General features: G+C 47.7%; 4 protein-coding genes across 4 annotated transcripts; 2 read left to right on the forward strand and 2 right to left on the reverse strand.

Moving 5' to 3' along the window:
* The first annotated feature begins 3,332 nt into the window (after positions 1 to 3,332).
* On the forward strand, positions 3,333 to 6,822 carry LOC109741926 (uncharacterized protein At5g01610). Its single transcript, XM_020301016.4, has 3 exons — positions 3,333 to 3,574; positions 4,824 to 4,878; positions 6,344 to 6,822. Exons 1-3 carry the CDS (start codon positions 3,488 to 3,490, stop codon positions 6,712 to 6,714), a joined length of 513 nt encoding a protein of 170 aa, XP_020156605.3. The 5' UTR covers positions 3,333 to 3,487; the 3' UTR covers positions 6,715 to 6,822.
* A 1,100-nt stretch (positions 6,823 to 7,922) lies between these two features.
* Positions 7,923 to 10,858, forward strand: LOC109741935 (cell division control protein 48 homolog E-like). The gene has a single exon (XM_020301025.4). It carries the CDS (start codon positions 8,338 to 8,340, stop codon positions 10,738 to 10,740), a length of 2,403 nt encoding a protein of 800 aa, XP_020156614.1. The 5' UTR covers positions 7,923 to 8,337; the 3' UTR covers positions 10,741 to 10,858.
* A 1,450-nt stretch (positions 10,859 to 12,308) lies between these two features.
* LOC109741928 (cytosolic endo-beta-N-acetylglucosaminidase 1) lies at positions 12,309 to 17,072 on the reverse strand. The gene is made up of 11 exons (XM_020301018.4): positions 16,353 to 17,072; positions 16,108 to 16,245; positions 15,728 to 15,837; positions 15,525 to 15,636; positions 15,339 to 15,446; positions 14,911 to 15,023; positions 14,759 to 14,840; positions 14,179 to 14,259; positions 13,788 to 13,843; positions 13,385 to 13,520; positions 12,309 to 13,160 (listed from the first exon to the last, which is right to left on the reverse strand). Exons 1-11 carry the CDS (start codon positions 16,812 to 16,814, stop codon positions 12,426 to 12,428), a joined length of 2,133 nt encoding a protein of 710 aa, XP_020156607.1. The 5' UTR covers positions 16,815 to 17,072; the 3' UTR covers positions 12,309 to 12,425.
* A 2,742-nt stretch (positions 17,073 to 19,814) lies between these two features.
* Positions 19,815 to 20,473, reverse strand: LOC141030764 (uncharacterized). The gene is made up of 2 exons (XM_073506181.1): positions 20,186 to 20,473; positions 19,815 to 20,132 (listed from the first exon to the last, which is right to left on the reverse strand). The coding sequence occupies exons 1-2, from the start codon at positions 20,471 to 20,473 to the stop codon at positions 19,815 to 19,817; spliced, it is 606 nt and encodes a 201-aa protein (XP_073362282.1).
* Positions 20,474 to 20,896: the final 423 nt, after the last annotated feature.

Below are 20,896 nucleotides of genomic sequence, written 5' to 3' on the forward strand. Positions count from 1 at the left end.
CACGTCTGATAAAGGTTAAGTGAACCTAGAAGGGGCTCCTCGGATGCCCGACATATGAACTCTTCGGATACACCTCAGCGATCATCGAGATCGTATATCGATGGAAAAATTTGTTGAACCAACTTTCAAGATCGACGACCGAAGACGAAGAACAGTTCGGAAGAAGCGATGAGCGTCCCCAACTTGAAGACCGGTTCAGGGGCTATTGATGGTGTCCTGGACTAGGGGGAACTCACCACGTCGTCTCTCGTCCAGGAGGGCTGGGCTGAGGACCCCCCGTGGCGGTTCCGTCCTGGGCCACTTCAGGCACCCACGACGCATACAAGGAAGATTCCACAAGACTTAGCATGCAAGAGAAGGACTCCTCTCCACAGATGTAGTCGACTAGGACTCCTGTTATCATAGGCCCCCGATACATCATATAAGCCGAGGCTAGGCTAGTCGATAGATCATGAAAATCTCAATACATCCTAGAGACGAGACACACATGATCTCGTGGTAGATCGACCTGTACCATGTACTCCATCCAAAATCAATACAATCAAAGTAGGACATAGAGTATTACCGATTCGAGAGAGCCTGAACCTGGGTCAATCCTGTGTCCATGTTACCATCGTGCCAAGGCTACCAGCTCGAGACCCCTACTCAAGATTTGCTGGAGTTGACTCCATCAAGCAGCGGGGAGGCAGATCGGGCACTTGGTACGCCAATGTGGTCTGGGGTGCAGGGATTGAAGCGCTCCACCTTGGCCACCACATGCTGCCTGAGGTCCTCCCCCGAGGAGGGGCTTCAAGGCCGCTTACAGTCCTTGGAGCCATGGCCGAACAGACCACATTGGAAGCAACCGATGTCATTGGTGCAGTCACGCTTGAAGTGCCTGTCCTTGTAGAAGCGGAAGCACTTGCCGACCATCTTTGGCGAGATCTCCTTGTGCTCCGGAACGGAGGGCGGCCTGGCCTTGCTGGCCCCAAAGTCGTGGTTGTGCCTCCACAACTCTTTCCTGGAGGGCGGCTGCACCCAAGCCTTCCCCGACGTTACGACGTCCGGCGAAAGAACATGCACCAGAACCAGGGCCTTTGACACCTCCGAGCTCGAGGAGATGCCCAACCCCGAGACCACCAGCCGCTCGCCGGTGTGGCAGAAGGACGAAATGATCGACCTCAGACTAGAGTCCATGCTCGCGAACAGGAGAGCGGGGGGAGGGGGGCTGCCGTGGTTGGGTGACCAACGACGGGGAGAGGTGGCCGCCGGGGTCAGAATAACCGACGGCGGGAGGGTGGACGCCAAGGCCGGAGTGGCGTGCAGCGGGAGAGAGGAGAAGAGGAGAGTGATCCTTTCTTCCTTTTTGAGTTTTTAATGGTTGTGTTCGCACGGATGGTGTGTGGGCAATTTTGTTTTCGTGACGACAAAATCCCATGGTGGGTCGTGGGTATACCTGGCCATCTGTCCGGCCGGGCCGGACAATGCCCGACAAAGAAAACCTAGGCCCGGGCCCGACTCAGCCCGACCATCGGGCCTAGAATCCAGGCCCAAGCCCGACACATTAACGTAAAAGCCCACGGGCCTCGGGCCTCTCCAGTAAATCGCAAATACGATGGGCCTAGGCCCGGCCTGACTTGACCTTCAGGCTCATTTTCCAAGCCCAGGCCCAGCCCGCGGGTAAGACCTGGCCTGGTTGCCCATGGCCAGGTATAGTCGTGGGCGCGTGTCTATGGCACGGTGAAGGGTTCATTTGTTTGGTCCTTGTGTTGGAGTTGCGATGAAACATAGATAGATCCGATTGAGGCCATCCCCCGCTCCCGCTCCCGCTAGGGTTCCCCCCACCCCCGCCACTGGCGGGCCCTAGGCCCTCCCCGCCGCCGCCGCCGCCAGCCCGGCGCGGCGCCCAGCTCCCCCGCGCTCGCTTCCCCACTCCCGTTCCCCCATTTCCGCCACCGCTCCGCGCGAGCGCGGGCGCTCCGCCCCGGCCGCCTCCCTCCCTCCTCGTCCGCCCACCTTCGCCCCCCCCCGCCGTCGTCGGCGGGCGCCCCCGGATCTGGCCGGGTGGTGTCGGCGGCGGCGGGTCGTTCCTTCCCTGCGCGCGCTCCTCCTTCCCGGGGTGGGGGGACGTGGCGGTGCTGCTCGGCCGGTGGCGGTCCGGCGGCCTGGTGCGGTGGCCGGCGGCGCTCGTCGTGGTGGTGCCGCCTCTTGGCGGCAGGGCGGTCCGGTGGTGCTGGTCGGCCGGCGGCATGTCCCCGGCCCAGATCTGGGCCCGTAAGGTCCCGTTTGGGTCCTTGCGGGTCGACTCCGGCGCGACCGCGACGCCCTCTGTATGGGGAGGCAGGGGAGCGGCTTGGACTGGGACAGTGACGCCGGCGGCATGCCAGCTGCTGCGCGGAGGCGGGAGCTGTCCGGGCCTTTGAGGGCCCGGCCGGGCCTGTGGGGCCACGGGCCCGGTAGGCTCCTGCTATGGCGTCCGGTCGGCTACCGTCGTGGACGGTGGGGGTGGGGCCCTCCCGTATGCCGACGGTGCTGCTGCACTAGTCCCGGCTCCTCTTCTTCGTTGTGCAGGCCATCTTCGCGGTGATGTGGTGAGACAGCGTGGGAAGCTTCGTGTCCGTGTTGGCGCTGGGTGGTGGTCGGTTTGGTGGCGAGCTCCGAAGTGCCTGAGGTAGAGGATGGGATCGGGAGAAATCCCTGTTGGTTTGGCCGACACCGACGCGGTGGCGCTTGAGGGTGCCGCCAGACCTTCCTGGAGGGCGTCGGGGCTACCCTTCCTCTCTCCTCGCCGCGTACCGGGGGAAACCATTGGCAGCAGCGTCGTCATCGTCGCGTTCCTTCTTGAAGGTGTTGATTGGTACCGGCGCTTCGGAGTCTCGGAGCTTGGTGGGCGATCTTCGGTGGACGCAGCGGTCGCGAGGCTTTGTCATTTTTGTCGATCCGCCATTATCGACATTTATTTCTTTTTCTTTTCTTTTTCTTTTTTTTGGGCGTGCTTGTGCTGCTTCCGTCCCAACACCTATCGTTGAATGTATCGGATGGTTGCTTTGGAATACAAAAAGCGAGGGAAAACCTTTTTCATCCGGCGTGGTAGGTTGGAGCCTCAGAGGATACCACGTCAGTTTCGTGGCCTCCTCTATCCCGTGACGTGCCACCCACAATCATATGCTAACCTGACGCCGTCAACTTGGAGAGGAAAAAACAGACAAAGTCGTTACCAGAAAGACCCGGTCCACAGACCACCCCCACGGTCACGAATCTCAACGCATCATTGACCGGCTTGCATACGCCCAAGTCCATACACCGCGTGCACAGCCGCGATATCTCCGCGACACCGCCGCACGACTAGCCTCGTCGTCACTGTAAAGCTTAGATAAAGTCCGGTAGGTCGCGGCAGCGCTCTCAACTCCATCGCTTCCTCCGATTCCGGCGATCCAAACCGAATCCGGCCGATTCGAGGCGGACTGGGGGTTCGGATTCGGGGCCGGGAAGAGGAGAGGAGGGGGAGATGGACCAGGTTCTGAACAAGGTGGGGAGCTACTGGTTCAGCAAGAGGGCCAGCAAGGAGATCGACTCCATCGGCGACGACCTCAACGTAATCACTCCAATCCCTGGCCTGCACTGCGTTTACACTAGGAAGGGCTCCGCCGTCTGCGCCGGCGCTTAGCCGCTAAATCGAGGATGAGCTAGACTAAATCGAGGATTATTCGCCTGGGTTTGCCACGGGATCCGAGATGTCCAGGAGGATGGATAATTTCGATTTGTGCATTGTATTAGATTAATTCGTTTCCTTGTGCCGCGGAAATAGGATTCCGTCTTTATCTTTCGAGGGTTTTCATCTGGGAGATTGCTTCTAGATCTAAGTAATGTATTTATTGTGTCATAATTCTCCAACCAGTGTTGAAGTTCCTTGGTAATTGACTCAACTAGATTGGGTTTACACGGAAAGATGTGATTTAGCTTGAACCTTGAAGGCAGGGTCTACCTGTAGCCTCGCATGGGTAGTCGATTTATCATTTATGTTAGGCTGTACTAGTGCGTGAATATGCATTCGCCTATTCGGTCTATCTCATGCGATTTAATGTTTCCAGTACCAATATAGACAGGATAATATGTGCAAGACCTTCTCTCTCCACTTTATCTCTTGGGCCATACTAAAGATGTTTAGCTCGATGTTTCTTTGCTACATGTGTATTTAAACTTGTAGTATTTATTATATGAAGGATGTCCATGGTTTCCTTCATAGAGTTACAAATGGCTACTGATTGACACAACAGAGGAAATTCTTAACCACTTTCCTATAGCATAAGTATAACTAAAGAACCAATAAATACTTATTGTTTCCAGCTCATCCTACCAGGTCAGGTAACCTCACATTCTGATTCCTGAAACTCTGACATGATTGTTAAGACTTTTGACTCGAGGAATAATCCATGAAAGACAAGCAAAACCATGCTATTAAATTTTGTATATTGGAATCTAAGCTAATGAATCGTTATAAATGAGTTTATCTACCCGTACGAAAATCACCCCTGAAGGTGTGTCAGGCTATTTTGGTGTGGTGCTTCCTACCAAATACACATGTCCGCAGCGTTGCACATTAGTGATAATACTAGTTACCTCTGTTATGTTCTGCTGTTAGGTTTGTAGCATTGGAAGATTTTTATTTTCCAGTAACTTATCTTACTTCAATGTTTTTTCAGTATCAATATGAATGTACTATGTGAAGCATCTCCCACTGTTTTGATGATTTACGTTGTATTTCCAGATCCTGCTTATAGGTAACCCAAAGCTCTATATGCAGTTCAGCTTCTAACATAACATTATCTACATTTTGAATCCAGTCGGTCTCTTCCAGTATTGGCGGGGGAGCTAAATGGATGGTGAACAAGATCAAAGGTATGCAATGTCTATTCTGTATTTCCTAATGGCAAACTATGTTATAGCAAATATCCATACGATATACTATATGGTATACTGCTGGTACAACACTCCAGCAGTATTTAAAAGTTAACTATTGTAACTTTATAAGTATGGCACAATGTATTTCTTAGTATATAAATTTTGATGAGGCTCATTAGCTGATGCACATTGATATCTAGTATGGATAGAAAATAGCAATGCTCGTTACACTTCATAACTAAATGGGACTTCTTAGAATTGTGATTTGTATGTGGTTGTGGTTTATTTACGTTTCTGATATTTCTGAAAGCTGTACGCTAGTAATATTGAGCAATGACCATCTATAATTTTAAGGCGCTAACATGTGCTCCCTCCGTTTCAGAATGATAAAAAGATGTATATTTTAGTCTTTTAGAGCTGGCCACACAAATTTAGAGTGTTGGTGACATGTCTATATGGCCCATCTCTTTTTCCTCACAAAGCCATTAAGTTCTCCTTTTCCTCCACAAAGCAAGGCCTTGCAAGCACACTCTTTTTTTTGACATTTTTAAGGGCAAGTAGGAAGACATTGGCTAAAATTGCATTGGAACTTTGGAAGTGTAGGACAGTTATTTTGACAAAACTTGGAGGGGCTAAAAGGACGCTTATTTTGAAATGGAGGGAGTAAGAGAAAACCAAGACATATTCAGATAATTGAAAATATATCACGTACCAGTTATGCACCATCTGTTTTTGGGAAAAATAATAATAGCAGATTGTTTATTTTATTGGAGTAAATCTGGAAGGGGCAGCATTTGTTAGTTTTTGGAGGTGTACAAGGTTTTGATTAGTGAACTAGTGGTGCCTTGCAGGAAAATATCCACTCATATTTCACATGTCCTGTGACCTAGTACCCAGTTAATGCTGGTTCCCTTATGTTATAACCAAAAGTGTGGGTTTAATTGTGTTCACTAGAAACAAAGCACTATCATGATGATGTATTCTTGAATACCAAAGGCATGCCAGAATCATCCTACAACTCTCTGATGAGTTTATGCCCTTATCGGTAACCCATTTGTTGTATTATTTTGTTTGCTTTAAATAAACATCAATTTCAGTCCTTCAGGTGACATATTTTGATTGCTCAAAATGACAGTTTTGGTAACCATGAATTAAGTCACATCTATGTAAAGTAATACTATTAAGGGTCCATCTGCATTGCGAGGAAGGCGTTCATGAGAGATTACCTTGAGGATTGTGCTCATGGTCTTACTCTGGCTCCCCATCTATTTAGAGGCATAGCCGCCTTGTTTTGTTCCTTTCTCTCTGTCCGATTGTCTTGCAACAAAAAATGCTTCTGAAGCAAGCAAAATAGGCAAAAGCTTTTGCATGTTGAAAAGGCTGAAATTTCCTATGTTTACTGACCTTTTTCTGCAAAAACACTAACGTTTGCTGACCTGAGTACAACGTGTCTTGGTCGCAGGGAAGCTGCAGAAAGCATTACCAGATCTTCTCAAAGAATATGATATGCCAGCAGGCCTCTTCCCACGGGACACAACTAATTACGAGTTCAATGAAGAGACAAAGAAGCTGACAGTGTACATCCCGTCAGCTTGTGACGTCGGGTACAAGGACTCATCGGTGGTGCGGTTCTTCACCTGTGTGACCGGCTACCTCGAGAAGGGAAAGCTTTCCGACATCGAGGGCATGAAGACCAAGGTGCTTGTATGGACCAAGGTGACCTCCATCAAGACCGAGGGCTCAAAGGTCCATTTCACTGCCGGCATGAAGAAGACCCGCAGCCGCGATGCGTATGAGGTTGTCAGAGATGGCATCATCATAGACAAGTTCTAGAGCATACCTGTACCTGGGCTGACAGGTGCAATGTAATTACTTAGATATGCTACATTGAAATCTGTTGTGCTATCGGATCGGCCTATTAACCAATTGTGTTGCTGAAAACTCCCATCCATGACTTTTTCTATATCTTGACAATCTGTGCTTGTTTTGCTGGCATCCTGATTCTTCCACCAGACCCGAAAGGGTGACCGGACCAGGGCGCCATGTTGTATCCAGTTTTTAGTCTTGAATTCCTCTATCTTTGGGTGTGATGTGGCCTGTAAACGCCATCAAGTTTGGATGCAGGTGACGAGGCAGGAAATGGGGAGAAAAATAGATTATGGGTGTGATTTTTGCTTGTTTTCTGGCGGAGGGCTTCATCGACCTCAAGCAGTGCTCGTGCTTTAGTCTCTACTCCTTCCGTCCCATAATATAAGAACGTTTTTGACACTTTGATTGCTATCTGATTGATGCTTTGCACAACACATTGTATCCTTGTCCGTTTTGTTTGTTGCTTTTTGGCCCGGTAGATGACTTTGTTAATTCAAAGTTGGTTGTTGGTCGTAGTAATTTTATTTTGGGCGGTAGATGACTTTGTTCATTCAAAGTTGGATCTTGAGCCTTAGTTCTAGTAGAAAATAAAACAAACAAATGCATATTACAGCAGATTATCAACGCAAAACACTAAGAACTGCCTAAAGCTGGAGCTTGCAAACAGGAAAATGCCGAAATGCGCACCGACGCACAACCATTATGATTTGCATATTGGATATTTGCAAAGCTTAGAGCACACTCCCCTCTCTTTTCGCCGCATCCTGCTACCCACTCATCACCTATACCGACGCTAGATCGAGGCACCCGCTTCTCTTTCTCCCGAGTGATATGAACTGAGATCAACTCGAGCGCAAACAAACAAGATACTCAAGAGAACAGGGGAAACAGAGGAGTGATTGGGTTTCAGATAGCCCGAATTATGTCACGGATACAAGTTCTCTTGGACCGATCTAATTCTACCAAGTAGCTAGGGTTCTAGAGCTAGTTACAATACTTGAAGAAAAAGATGATGCCTGATCCACGGGACGCGCGAGCTACTTATGGGCAGGAAATGACCCACGGCAGTTAACTGAAGCGCAGCGAGCAAGCTTCAGTTAACTGTCAAATTTGTCGGACGGTAAACAGAGGAGCTGAGCGTCGACGTGAGCCGTTCGCTGATCTGGTGGGCTTCAATCGTAGCCGTCCATCGAATTGTTCTCTTCCTGCGCCGTTTCTTCAATCCGTGTCTCGCTGTCAAATTTCTTCAGTTATCTTCAGGTTCAGATTAGCAGGGTCCTGAGCCTGACACCGAGTCCTCCTCGATCGACCGTCTCCTACCTGGACTGGACTCTCGTTCACTCCCCATGGCCGGAGAAGATCCACTCCGCCGGGACGCCGGATTCCTCCTCCCTTTCAACTCGGACTATACAACTCCGACACAAACCCCCTACTCCAGGAACACGGAGCAAGATGCTATAAAGGGTCAGCCGATCCCCTCAACTTCCTCCTCACATCGCAGCGCGAGACCAAGGATCCAAGGATCGTTTACCCACTTTCCCAAAGAAAACAATCGAATCGAATCGACTCAAACGCACGTCCCATCCCATGGCGAGCCAGGGCGACGCGAGCGGGAAAAAGGACTACTCCACGGCGATCCTGGAGAGGAAGAAGTCGCCGAACCGGCTGGTGGTCGACGAGGCGACCAACGACGAGAACTCCACCGTCGCCCTGCACCCGGACACCATGGACAGCCTCGAGCTCTTCCACGGCGACATCGTCCTGCTTAAGGGCAAGAAGCGGAAGGACACGGTCTGCATTCTGCTTCCAGACGACACCTGCGACAAGACCAAGGTCCGGATGAACAAGGTCGTCCGGAAGAACCTGAGGGTCCGGCTGGGCGACGTCGTCTCCGTCCATCAGTGCCCGGACGTCAAATACGGGAAGCGTGTCCACGTACTCCCCGTCGACGACACCGTCGAAGGGATCGCCGGAAACCTGTTCGAAGCCTTCCTGAGACCCTACTTCCTCGAGGCCTATCGTCCTCTCAGGAAAGGAGACCTGTTCCTGGTGAGAGGCGGCATGACGAGCGTGGAGTTCAAGGTTGTGGAGACCGACCCCGCGGAGTACTGCATCGTCGCCTCTGACACGGAGATATTCTGTGACGGCGAGCCTGTCAAGCGGGAGGACGAGGAGAGGCTCGACGACGTCGGCTACGACGATGTCGGCGGAGTCAGGAAGCAGATGGCCCAGATCAGAGAGCTGGTTGAGCTCCCACTGCGCCACCCCCAGCTGTTCAAGTGCATCGGTGTGAAGCCTCCAAAGGGCATCCTGCTGTATGGGCCACCTGGGACCGGCAAGACCCTCATTGCCAGAGCTGTGGCTAATGAAACAGGCGCCTTCTTCTTCCTGATCAATGGCCCGGAGATCATGTCGAAGATGGCTGGAGAGAGCGAGAGCAACCTCAGGAAGGCGTTTGAAGAGGCCGAGAAGAATGCGCCGGCCATCATCTTCATCGATGAGATCGATTCCATAGCACCAAAGAGAGACAAGACCAACGGAGAGGTCGAAAGGCGTATCGTTTCGCAGCTGCTCACTCTCATGGATGGGCTTAAGTCCCGTGCACATGTTATTGTCATGGGCGCTACCAACCGCCCAAACAGCATCGACCCTGCTCTCAGAAGGTTCGGGAGGTTTGACCGGGAGATCGACATTGGAGTCCCCGATGAAGTTGGGCGGCTTGAGGTTCTTCGGATTCACACCAAAAACATGAAGCTAGCTGAAGATGTTGAACTGGAGCATGTCTCGAGGGACACTCATGGGTATGTCGGCGCTGATCTCGCCGCCCTTTGTACCGAGGCTGCTCTCCAGTGCATTCGCGAGAAGATGGATGTTATCGACCTCGAGGATGACACCATTGATGCGGAGATACTGAATTCTATGGCTGTCACCAACGACCATTTCAAGATTGCACTAGGGACAAGCAACCCTTCCGCCCTTCGTGAAACTGTCGTGGAAGTTCCAAATGTCTCTTGGGAAGATATTGGCGGTCTGGAGGGTGTCAAAAGGGACCTGCAGGAGACCGTCCAGTATCCGGTGGAGTACCCAGAGAAGTTTGAGAAGTTTGGCATGTCTCCCTCCAAAGGTGTTCTGTTCTACGGCCCTCCGGGCTGTGGCAAGACCTTGTTGGCCAAGGCGATTGCTAATGAGTGCCAGGCTAACTTCATCAGCATCAAAGGACCGGAGCTGCTTACCATGTGGTTTGGTGAGAGCGAGGCCAATGTGCGTGAGATTTTCGACAAGGCCAGGGGGTCGGCACCATGTGTCCTCTTCTTCGATGAGCTCGACTCGATTGCCACCCAGAGAGGAAACAGTGTAGGCGATGCCGGAGGTGCCGCTGATAGGGTGCTGAACCAGCTTCTCACCGAGATGGACGGAATGAATGCCAAGAAAACCGTGTTCATCATCGGCGCCACCAACAGGCCAGACATCATAGACCCTGCCTTGCTTAGGCCGGGGCGCCTTGATCAGCTTATCTACATTCCTCTGCCTGACGTTGAATCCAGGCTCCAGATCTTCAGGGCCTGCCTTAGGAAGTCTCCTGTGGCCAAGGACGTCGACCTGAATGCGCTCGCCAAATACACGCAAGGGTTCAGCGGCGCAGACATCACGGAAATCTGCCAGCGTGCGTGCAAATACGCCATCAGAGAGAACATTGAGAAGGACATGGAAAAGGAGAGGCGGCTGAAGGAAAACCCTGAAGCCATGGAGGAAGACGAGGTGGACGAGATCAAGGCTGCTCACTTCGAGGAGAGCATGAGATATGCACGCCGGAGTGTGAGCGACGCTGATATTCGCAAATACCAGGCCTTTGCTCAGACGCTGCAGCAGTCCCGCGGTTTCGGCAGTGAGTTCCGGTTCGCTGATCAGCCAGCAACAGGCACTACCGCCGTGACAGATCCTTTCGCATCCTCTGCCACGGCAGCTGAAGAAGATGATTTGTATAGTTAAATTGTCTGTTGTGTTTTGTACTTACTGTATTATATTAGGAGTATGCATCTATAAGACATAGGAAGATCATGTAATCATATTTTTAAGTGCAGTGTTGTGATATATATAATGAAGATTGTATCCTCCAAATGAAAGAAAAAAAACATTTTTCTCCTATTCCAGTCTGCGTGGCAAGTATATATCCATTGGCCTGTGGTACAATTCTCTTGTTCTCTACAGGCAGGCCGCATCAAGGGTATTAGCAATTTAGCATTATATGTGATGCTATTTCTTCTTCTTTTAAATGTACTAGTTCAGTTTCGCTTCGGTATCTTAATAAACCTTCTGTTATGCTGCATGATTACCTCTACTGAGAAGTGCCAGAGCCTCACCAGAATGTTGACAAATTAGTTTAGATGAAAGGCTCTGCAATGCACCAATACCAAATTTTGGATTCTCCAACAAAGTAACTGAAATAATCTGTTGATTAGTACCTGGTTTGGCATCTGTCCCCCTAGCTGTTCAGTATTGGCCCCTTTACCACATCCGCAATCAACAGCGCTCCACGAATTCTGAAGCGTGGGATGGCCGTACTCTCAAGCTTAACTTGAAAGGAATTTTACCCCAGCTGTGATGAAGTTTTGGTATGAGCTAGAGCAGATTGCTAGGCATTAACCAGGCCAATGTCATGGTTGCCCTGAAAGATCTGGCAGTATACCAACAGCGGAGTTTACTCAACCAGCTCCATAGAGCTCTCTCTAAACTAATATAAGATCTTTTAGATCACTACTTTAATGATCTAAAAGATCTTATATTAGTTTACAGAGGGAGTGACTCGAGCCTTTATTTCTTCCATATAGAAAATACAAGTCCCTTCAGAAGTTGAGGTTTTAGTATCTCATAACAAAATGATGACCATGGGCAATCTGAAAAGGGGAAACCTGATCTTGTCTTTTGTTCAGAAACTGAAACTGTGCATCCATCACCTGCTCTTTGATTGTGTAGTTGTTGTTCTCAAAAAAGGATTGTGTAGTTACTACTAACAATATCTTGGAAATTATCCTTTTCTGGCTCTACACTGGGCATTGATTATGAACTTGTGGCTAAGTTTTGGGTTTCTGATGAATATGAAAAATTAGAAACGGCCTCGTTTTAAACCATGTTGTTTGGATGGATATCAAACAGGTGTGGTGGCTAAAAGAACACAGATGCTTCCAGTCTCCACATCCACTTGAAACCGCTGCAAATTGGATTGGAGTGATGCCTTCAGGCTTTGGAGGGAGCTGGAGGCTCTAAACCTGGCCTCTCTCAACCAGCACAGGCTGAATTCCTCTCTGACCATCTGCTCTGCTGGGGAGTCGTTCTGGGCTCAAGATTTCAGATCCGCCACCAACCCCATTTGCTCCTGGATTCCCTCAACACCTACCCTGCTGGAGTTGAAGTGAATCCCAAAGAGCTTCCACATTTTCTAAACATTAAACACAGGTTTCTCCACAAGCTAAATAAGCACCGTTTGTATAATAAGCAACCAGCTTACTGGTAATTTCAAGAGACAATTCAAGTAAATAGGATCACAAGTTCACAGCAGCTTCTCACACCAACCCGATCGATTTATTTCTTTATTCCTTCCTTCTGGGTAAAATGAAATATGGTAATGGAATGAATTGTTACATTGTAATTGTATCCATGTTACACACCAGTCTCAACTACTCAACTGGCACCAAAAATAACTTTGGACATTCCTCGAGTCCTTGGCGACTGCCATCACGCCCACATGCTTGAATGATAAATTTCAGGCTGGTGACTTCATCAGGAACTTGGAGGTCTGACACATAGAAAGCTTCAACAGTTGCGACGCCAAGAAAGCTTCTGGAAGCCTTGGCACTTGAATCCGCAATCAACTTCTCCACATATATGTTATACTTCATGAACGATGCTTGATGGCTGGTATTCAGCTTCCAGCTAATTTTCAGACTCAGAAGCTTAGATGTGTTGGAATTATTTGACCAAGAGATGTACTTGCCTTCAGTCACCCATGATTCTGCTGAAGGGAACTGTGTGTTTTCGTCCATGTTCCGGATGCTTATGTGGCCCAGTGATGCATGGTAAGGCCACGACCTATTTGCATCTTCCTCTGAGCTTTCATCTTCATCTGCTTCCGAATTGATTTTGCCACTAGTTTTCAGTGTGCAGACGATGTTGATGCCAATCAATGTGTAGCTGGCACTGGACTGGACAGTTGCTCGGTAGATGACCCAGTTTTGGTTATCTGGAGCATGTGGTTCTACCTTATCAGATTGAACATAGGAGCTGTACAAGCGATGCTGTTTCTTTCTACTGAATGTCACTATGTCCTCTGCAATGAGAATTGAGGTATTCTCCTTGTTTCTGGATGAAAAGTCTAGGGACAATCCTAGATCAGAGTTTGCTTCAGCGTTGACCTGAATCAATCACCAGGAAGGAACTTTTGTCATTTTGCTGAGAAGAAAAGAGCTTATTGAAAAAGCAGATCAGTAAGGTAAGGGTGTGCATGTAGTGTTAGCATGGACATACTTTTCCTTGGCACTTAGGGACCTCGTGTCAATGTTATTAATAAATAACAAGAAACATTTGTGTAGTGTGATTGGGAGTGAAGTGAATGATCAGTTGGAAGATATTTTCTCACCGAATAAAAGAGATGTACATATCCATCTTCCATGGAAAGTCCTCCATTAAAAAGCTGCTCTGAGAAAATTGCATTCTGCCTGAGACTTCCTTGGACTGTCACACAATCCCCTCCACTGTACGGATCATCCTTGAAACTATGCATCAACCAGCGAAATATGGTCATAAATTGGAAAAGGCTGTAGAAGTGATAATATGACATGTATATAGAAGGAAAATAAAAATTGCGTGCTCGGTGGTAAGACACATAAAGGAAGCACAAGTTCAATTAGCACAACAAATAACAAACAGCCAGTCTGCTTGCCCAACAAAGTAGTACGCCTTTCTAGTTCTAGCATAAGAAATGGAAAATAATAAGAATGCAAGGCACACATATTTATATCTAAACTTAACGGTGAGCTTACTTGATAGAAGTTCGTACTGGTGGTTGAACTTCATCTCCAGTGTACTTAAGCATAGGCTGGTAAAGAAGGGGCCATATGACACGTTAGTTCAGGATGGGTTGACAAAGAAGTTGCAGCAATTTTTAGAGGTGGGCACAGGCAATGGCATTTTTCAAACATAGTTTCACCCCTGCAGTTTAAACTCTTTCTGGTAACATATCATATTTTATAGAGGTGCAGAGAAAGAAGTGCTAAATGATCAATGTATCACTCAGGTAGGAAATTTCAATTCAAACCATGCAACACAGCATGTATAAGGTGCTTTTAGATTTAATCATTTTGTGTCAAGGTGTAGAGTGTGAACATGTATGTAAAAGACATGATCCATCAGGATCTGTTGGCAGTATAGTACCTGAAAACTCTGGCAAGAAATATTGTTCCATGGATCACCTGAGATTTGTAGACCTTCAGAGGAGACCTTGTAACCATGACCCTGGAGGAAAGCAAAAGTTTAAAGCCATTTAATATAAAAATATAAAAAGGAGAATATACTATTCCACTAGGTAAACTCAGTATTAGGTATCAATTGTTGCATATCAAATCATTGCACATTGTGCTAATATTGGCACTGTAAATATATACTTAAAGTGATAAAGCAGTATATATATTACCACACTGTAGTATATGAGACATGGCTATAAGTACACCTGCTGAACAAGTAGATTGAATAATGAGCACTTAGGAACTACTACTAGAACATGGACGGTTTAAATAGCTATTCATTCTAAAAAGTCAGCATCGAGAATCACTGTATCGTCATTCCTGGGGTTAGAGGTTTTGTAAAGCACTTCAACATCATATGACATGCCTAAGATGCAGATTCGATCATTAATTATATTCTGAGTATGGTTATGTACTGACTTCTGCAGCCAGTATAATTGATAACAATATTCTGATAATTAATGCTACAGTAATAATCACTGGAGATGTACCTGATCAAAATCTGAGTAGAAGGGTAATCGTTTTGGATAGCTCCGAGGAACATCCCATGATTTTTCAACGAGGCCCCACCAGCTGCACTATTACTGGGTGAATACTTCCAAAAAGTATATCAGAACTTAGGAGAGTGTTAGCAGTACGTTACCGATTTTGTGCACTCTGAAAGTCAGGCTGTTGCTTAGTTTCATATATCCATCCAGGAGCAAATATGGCAGTTGAGACATCATCTTTTTTAAGTAGATCAAGGGCAACATTTGTCTAGCAAAATAGATAGTTGACAGTTTAATAGAATGCATTTGCATTCGTGCAAAATAGTTAGAAAGGCTGATCTACTACATTACTGTAGCATTCAATCAATGTTGTATAGCCAGCATGTTTTACAACACTTGAGCATTCAGCATTGGAGTATGTATCTATTTAACACTTAATATGCAGGGCAATTGTTGAGCTACACTCAGAATACCTTACTAATTTAGTTGCCAGTGTTTCGAAGCAGAGTACAGACAGGAAGGAATGCAATACACTGCAGCAAGAATCGTGAGTTGAACCAAAAAGAGAGAAGATTTCACGTACATTCCATTTCCCACCACCGAAAGTATTTCGGCCGAAAACATCAATACCCATGTACACATCATACTTCCGGTCACCAGCAGCTGCAGCTGAATCTCGTGGATATTTTTCCTACCAAAATCATCCCAATTTTTTCAGGTAATTATTAAGGAGATATTGCGGGGGACCAGAAAAGAAAAAGAGGGTTACCTTCCATGTATAATTGACAAATAAGCCATCACACAAATCAAAGAATGGCTTGTTATGCTCGTTGAGCTTATCCTGCCAGTCAAGATCGCCACCCACGGTAATTGCATCATACCTGTAGTAGGGCCAAGTCAAAGACGCCAAATAGTTCATAAAACAAGTTTCACAAGTAAAACCAGTCATGCTTATTGCACAGTAGGAAATACCATATGACTAAAGATCCAGGAACAGCAGCATGCATTCTCTTGGTTAGATGATTGACAAACTCTTTCAGGTTATCGATGAACTGAATGTCGAGCTTAACCTCAATGTTGATCTGAAAGATAATTCAGCATCAGCAACAGACATATCTCCAAGAACGGCAGCATAGATCAGATAGAATTCTTATGGCGAATAAATTACTCCGTAGTGGTCCAATTTAGTCACAAAACGAGAACATTTCACTCTCTCATGTATATCAAGTTCCTCAAATCCAATTTGCATGGGGATCATATTGTGAAAAAAATGTATCCTTTCTTTCACCAAGTACTGTATAGCTTCAGAAATCAGAACCCCAAATTAATAATATATAGCATGTAAAGATTACCAGCCAGCCATCAAAGCCTAAGGCAGCAGCCAGCTCTGCAAGCCTCTCGGCATACATCTGTGCTGAATCCTGTGTTGCAAACATCTCCCTGCAGATTTCTGCACCTTTATCCCACTCTGTGATGAACGTTCCCAAAACCTTGGCTCAAAAACCGGCAAAGCAAAATTACACGACCACTTGAGCGAAGTCAAGAAGCAAGCAGGAACAAGGCCGGTAAGACCATGCGTGGAGACAAGAAAACAAACCTTGACGCCGTGGAGGTGCGCGGCGTTGGTCCAGCATGGCGGCGGGAGAGTGACGAGGTAGTGAGAGAAGTAGACGAAGACGTCGACGAGGTGCCAATGCCAGAGCGCGTAGGCATCGGGGTTAGCGCCGCCCTGCGGCGCCGCGTCGTCGCGGTAGCCACCCTGGAAGTCATGGCAGACGAGGAGGCGCCGCCGCGGCGGGAGCGGCGCCCCGGGGGAGGGGAGCGGCGTGGAGGCGCGGTTGAAGGGGAGGTGGAAGTTGGAGTCCTCGGAGAGGTAGGAGCGGGAGGCGAGCGCGGCGAGGTCGGTGATGGGATAGGAGATGGGCGGCGCCGGCCTGGAAGCGTCGAACGGCGGCTCCCACTGACGCCGCTCGCCTTCGGAGACGGCGGCGTCGTCCGCGGCGGGAAGAGTCATGATGTCGCGGAGGAGACGGAGGAGGCGGCGCAGGGAGAAGGGCATGTGCTCCACCGCCGTTGAACCGGCGGCGGACGGCGACGGTGTGCCCACCAAAAGTTATTGTCGGTCAATACGCAATTCAGCCTTGGACTTGGCAACTAGTACGAATTTTATGGTAATTTTAGTCCAAAAATTGAGCTCCTCCCCTCCTCCAATTTAAATCCTTCGATGAAATGAAAGCAATTTGTGTTACTGAGCACTTGCTAGTTGCTACACACACGCGCATCCCACGCGTGGAGGTGAAGACTGACGAAGAACTAAAATAGTGGATCATTTGGAGATTTGGGTGATGGGGGGCCGTTGTTTGCCTGAGAAGCAAGACTGAGCCACTGTCCCAGTTTAATCACCCCATGTGATGATCTCTTAGTCACATGCATATGCACGTTATGCTGTCTAATCCTTGTTTATTAAGGATGACGCTAGGCGTCGGTCGACCGACGGAAGCAAGGGATCGGTCGCTTTGGGAGTCAGCCGTCCGATCGCCCTTGCATGTAATATGTGGATCAGTGGGCGCCCGTTCCCCTCTCACTTTGCACGCGTCTCTACTCTCCCGCATGCCTTGTTGTCGAAGATGTAAGGAATCATAAGGCCCCTGTGTTGCTCTACTGCGACGGTTGGGTTAACATCGAGCTTTGCAACATCATCGTTGACCGTTTCCAGCATCGCCGGCTAGGGGTCGCGACATCGCTGGCTGTCACACCTTGCACTTCGTGCTCCATTTGTAGCATTGCCATCGGCCATGCGTCGCTGGTCATAGCTCCGCTGGACACACCGCCTGCTCGCAACGCCCTTGTTCGCCACTCACATCGCCTTGTCACTGCACCCGCCGCCCTGCTAGCTCGCTCGAAGTGTCTCTGCTACACACTCGCATCGCCCTATCACCGCGCTTGTAGCGCATGCCGGCAAGTTCGCAACACCCCCTCTGCCCCCGCCGGTGATCTCGTAGAACCATGACCACCGCTTGCAACACTATCGTCCCCGGCTCTGCAGCAACGGTGCTTGATTTACTACGACCCCCCACTCGGCTCCGCGATAGCTACCCTCGTCTTCTTCACCCGCTTGAAAGTGCATCTCAATAATACTCTACTTTTGATGATTAATGACAAAACCATCTGAGAGAACTAATCATTTTAATGAGTTTATTTCAGGACTTTGGACTAATTTTCATATACCGGTCCATGGCTATAACCTATAAGTAGGACATGACTGGTGACCCTACAAACAGACTTTCTAGTTGTTGACCTCATCAAGCTCATCATTTGAACTTCCTAGGTATTTTGGCGAATTCAAGATTCATATTGAGTATAGGACAGGGGTGCAAGCAAAGACTTTGGGTTTGAATTCCAAGAACAGAGCCTCAGCCAAAGCTATCCCAAAATCCACTCCCTAGCCATCTTTGAATTAATTCTCTAAGCCACAGTACTTTTGAAGATTTTCTGCTAGTACTGTCCAGCTAGGTAGGGTTATTCATGCTTAGAGATCAAACCCATACTCAACTGTTAGAACCACCATCTTGTTGTTTCCAAACTATAGACCCCTATAATCCACTTTGACAAAAACCTCCTATTTTGGTTGGCACTTCTGAGTCGTCTTGATTTGCTTCTCTTTACTCATGGTATAAGTTTGATGCCTCTGCTTTTTTCATCCAAACTTCCAAGCTATGGCTAGCGCTTTTTTTGTAGATATCTCAAATCTCGCAGAGACTCTGTTTTGTATGGTACTACTGAGCAATCTATTTTACCAGTACTTCTGAGCCATTCTATCATAGTAGGAAAGTGCTTCCTTTTTGTGTTTATAACCACTTCTCATTCACCATCGGTACCTCCTAGTGATGTATTTCTTCTGGTTTTCGTACACTACCTTGTCATCAAATTTATTTGAACTGGTTTGGTATTCCCACTAGGTTTCTATTAGTGCGTTCGATCCTATGCTACTTTTTTGTGTGACAACTATGTTTTGGATCTCCTTTATATATTCTCTACCAAACCCCTTTGTGGATCAAAGCATCCATCCCATACCCTCAAAACTCATTCCACTCATTGCAACCACTCCACTCCAACACATCCCACTCCACTCCACTCAACCCATCAACCACATAGAGGAAGGTAATCCAAGGCAAGAGAAAAATAAAGAAGTGTTGAGTGATTCCCTGGTTTACTTCTTGTTTTTTGAAAAACAAGAAGCCCCCCTTTCTTGAATCCCTACTCCTCAAGATCATCTCTTTCACCAAATTCCTATTCTTGTGACAGAGATAGTGTTCCTTTGGATTCTTGAGAGAAGCTTGATTGATTTTTTTATGGAGTTCTTACAAAGTGAATTTACCACTACAACAGGAAGGTCCTAAGATGACACATGTATCGGAGACCATTAGACCAAACTGTGTGCGATGTAAGAATCGCAAACGGTATGGTAATAAAATCCTCACCAATAAAATGAATTGTGTGCGATGGTTGATCTATCAAGCATGATTCATATAAGAGTTGCTTGTGCGATACATGGCATACAGTTAATTCGTATGACTGTTTGTGATGAGCCAAAATAACGCAAATGGTTGCCTAGATCCAGATGTGTGCGACAGACGACATACAGGTAACCCACATGAACTGTTTGTGATGATCCAGAAGAACACAAACGATTCAGCGTAACAAAATGTGTGCGATACTCGGCAAACAGGCCAGTAATCAGAATTATGTGGGAATAATAATAATAATAATAACACAGATGATTCCTGCTAATAAGTTGTGGGCAAACGCTTGCTGATAAACAATTGTCTGTGATTGTTGAAATCATCACTGACGTGTAGTTTAATCGTATGTGATGCGATTTGCTCTGTCTGCACAAAATTTATACTTTTTCTACAGAACAACAACATATATACTTATAAGAACATGATTGCATAAACAAATTAAATATCCAATTACATAACTGACTACACATAACATTTGCGCAGCTCAATAAACAATTACATGCATAATAAACTAGGAGAAATGATCATCAAATCATCTACTTCTTGTGACGCTTGCCGCTACTGATATGCTTGTGGCCCGATCCCTCGCCCGGAGCAGGACGGAGGCACTTCCACATGTCAATGATTCGCCTGTACATCTCGTAGCTGGTGTACGCGTCCTTGGCTGCATACTTGACGTGATCATCATATAGTCTATGTACACAGGCCCTGTGCGAGGTAGGCTTATTCTTGTTGGAGTCATCCTTCATGTTTCTATAGTAGGGGTCGGTGATGGCTATGACAAGGTCAACCAGGGAGTACTTCTCCTTCTTACTGCCCCATACCCTGTACTGGCCCTGGATGTGGACAAGATTCTGGCAAGCCAAGCCCGAAGTCTCAAGCACCTTTACATCATTGGTGGTTCCACCATAGCGAAGCTATAGTCGTGGCTGTTGACAAACCCGGCGAAGCGCTCGTAAGGCCTTGTGGCCAGGCAGTAGTGGTATATGAGGGCATGATGGCACACACATGACTGAGTGACGATAATCTTCTGATAATACCCGGCACAACCGCCAGTGTACTCGAGGTCGAAGACGACCACTTTGTACTTGTCCTTAGCAAGTAACTGCTCCATAGTGTTAATGGAGCTCTCCACCCAGGTCGGCTCATTGGTGTACACCACCGAGAGGTCCGTCAACATCATGTGGGTGTCCATTGGGAGACGCAAGGTGAACTACCGCTCATCGTCGTCGTTAGCCACTGGGAGCACCATTGGAGCGGCTAGATATCCTCTCTGTATGTGTCCTTGTTGGTGTGCTTATTGTGTTGTGGGGCGAGATCGAGAGGTTGAAGAGATTAAGGTAAATGGTTGCGAGAATAAATGGGGGTCGGACGGCCTGGAATATCGGCACGTCCGCATGGCGGATTTTGCAGTGCGTTGCTACTTGTGAGCTGCGTTGAGATTTCCCCCTAAGAGGAGGGGAGATGCAGTATAGTAGAGATAAGTATTTCCCTCAGTGAGAACCAAGGTTTATTGAACCAATAGGAGAATCACGCAAAGCCTCGTGAACAAAACCTGCACACACACAAAAGGAAATACTTGCACCCAACGCGGGCAAGAGGGTTGTCAATCCCCTTG

Source organism: Aegilops tauschii, chromosome 1 (assembly GCF_002575655.3).
Source record: "Aegilops tauschii subsp. strangulata cultivar AL8/78 chromosome 1, Aet v6.0, whole genome shotgun sequence".
NCBI lineage: Eukaryota > Viridiplantae > Streptophyta > Magnoliopsida > Poales > Poaceae > Aegilops > Aegilops tauschii.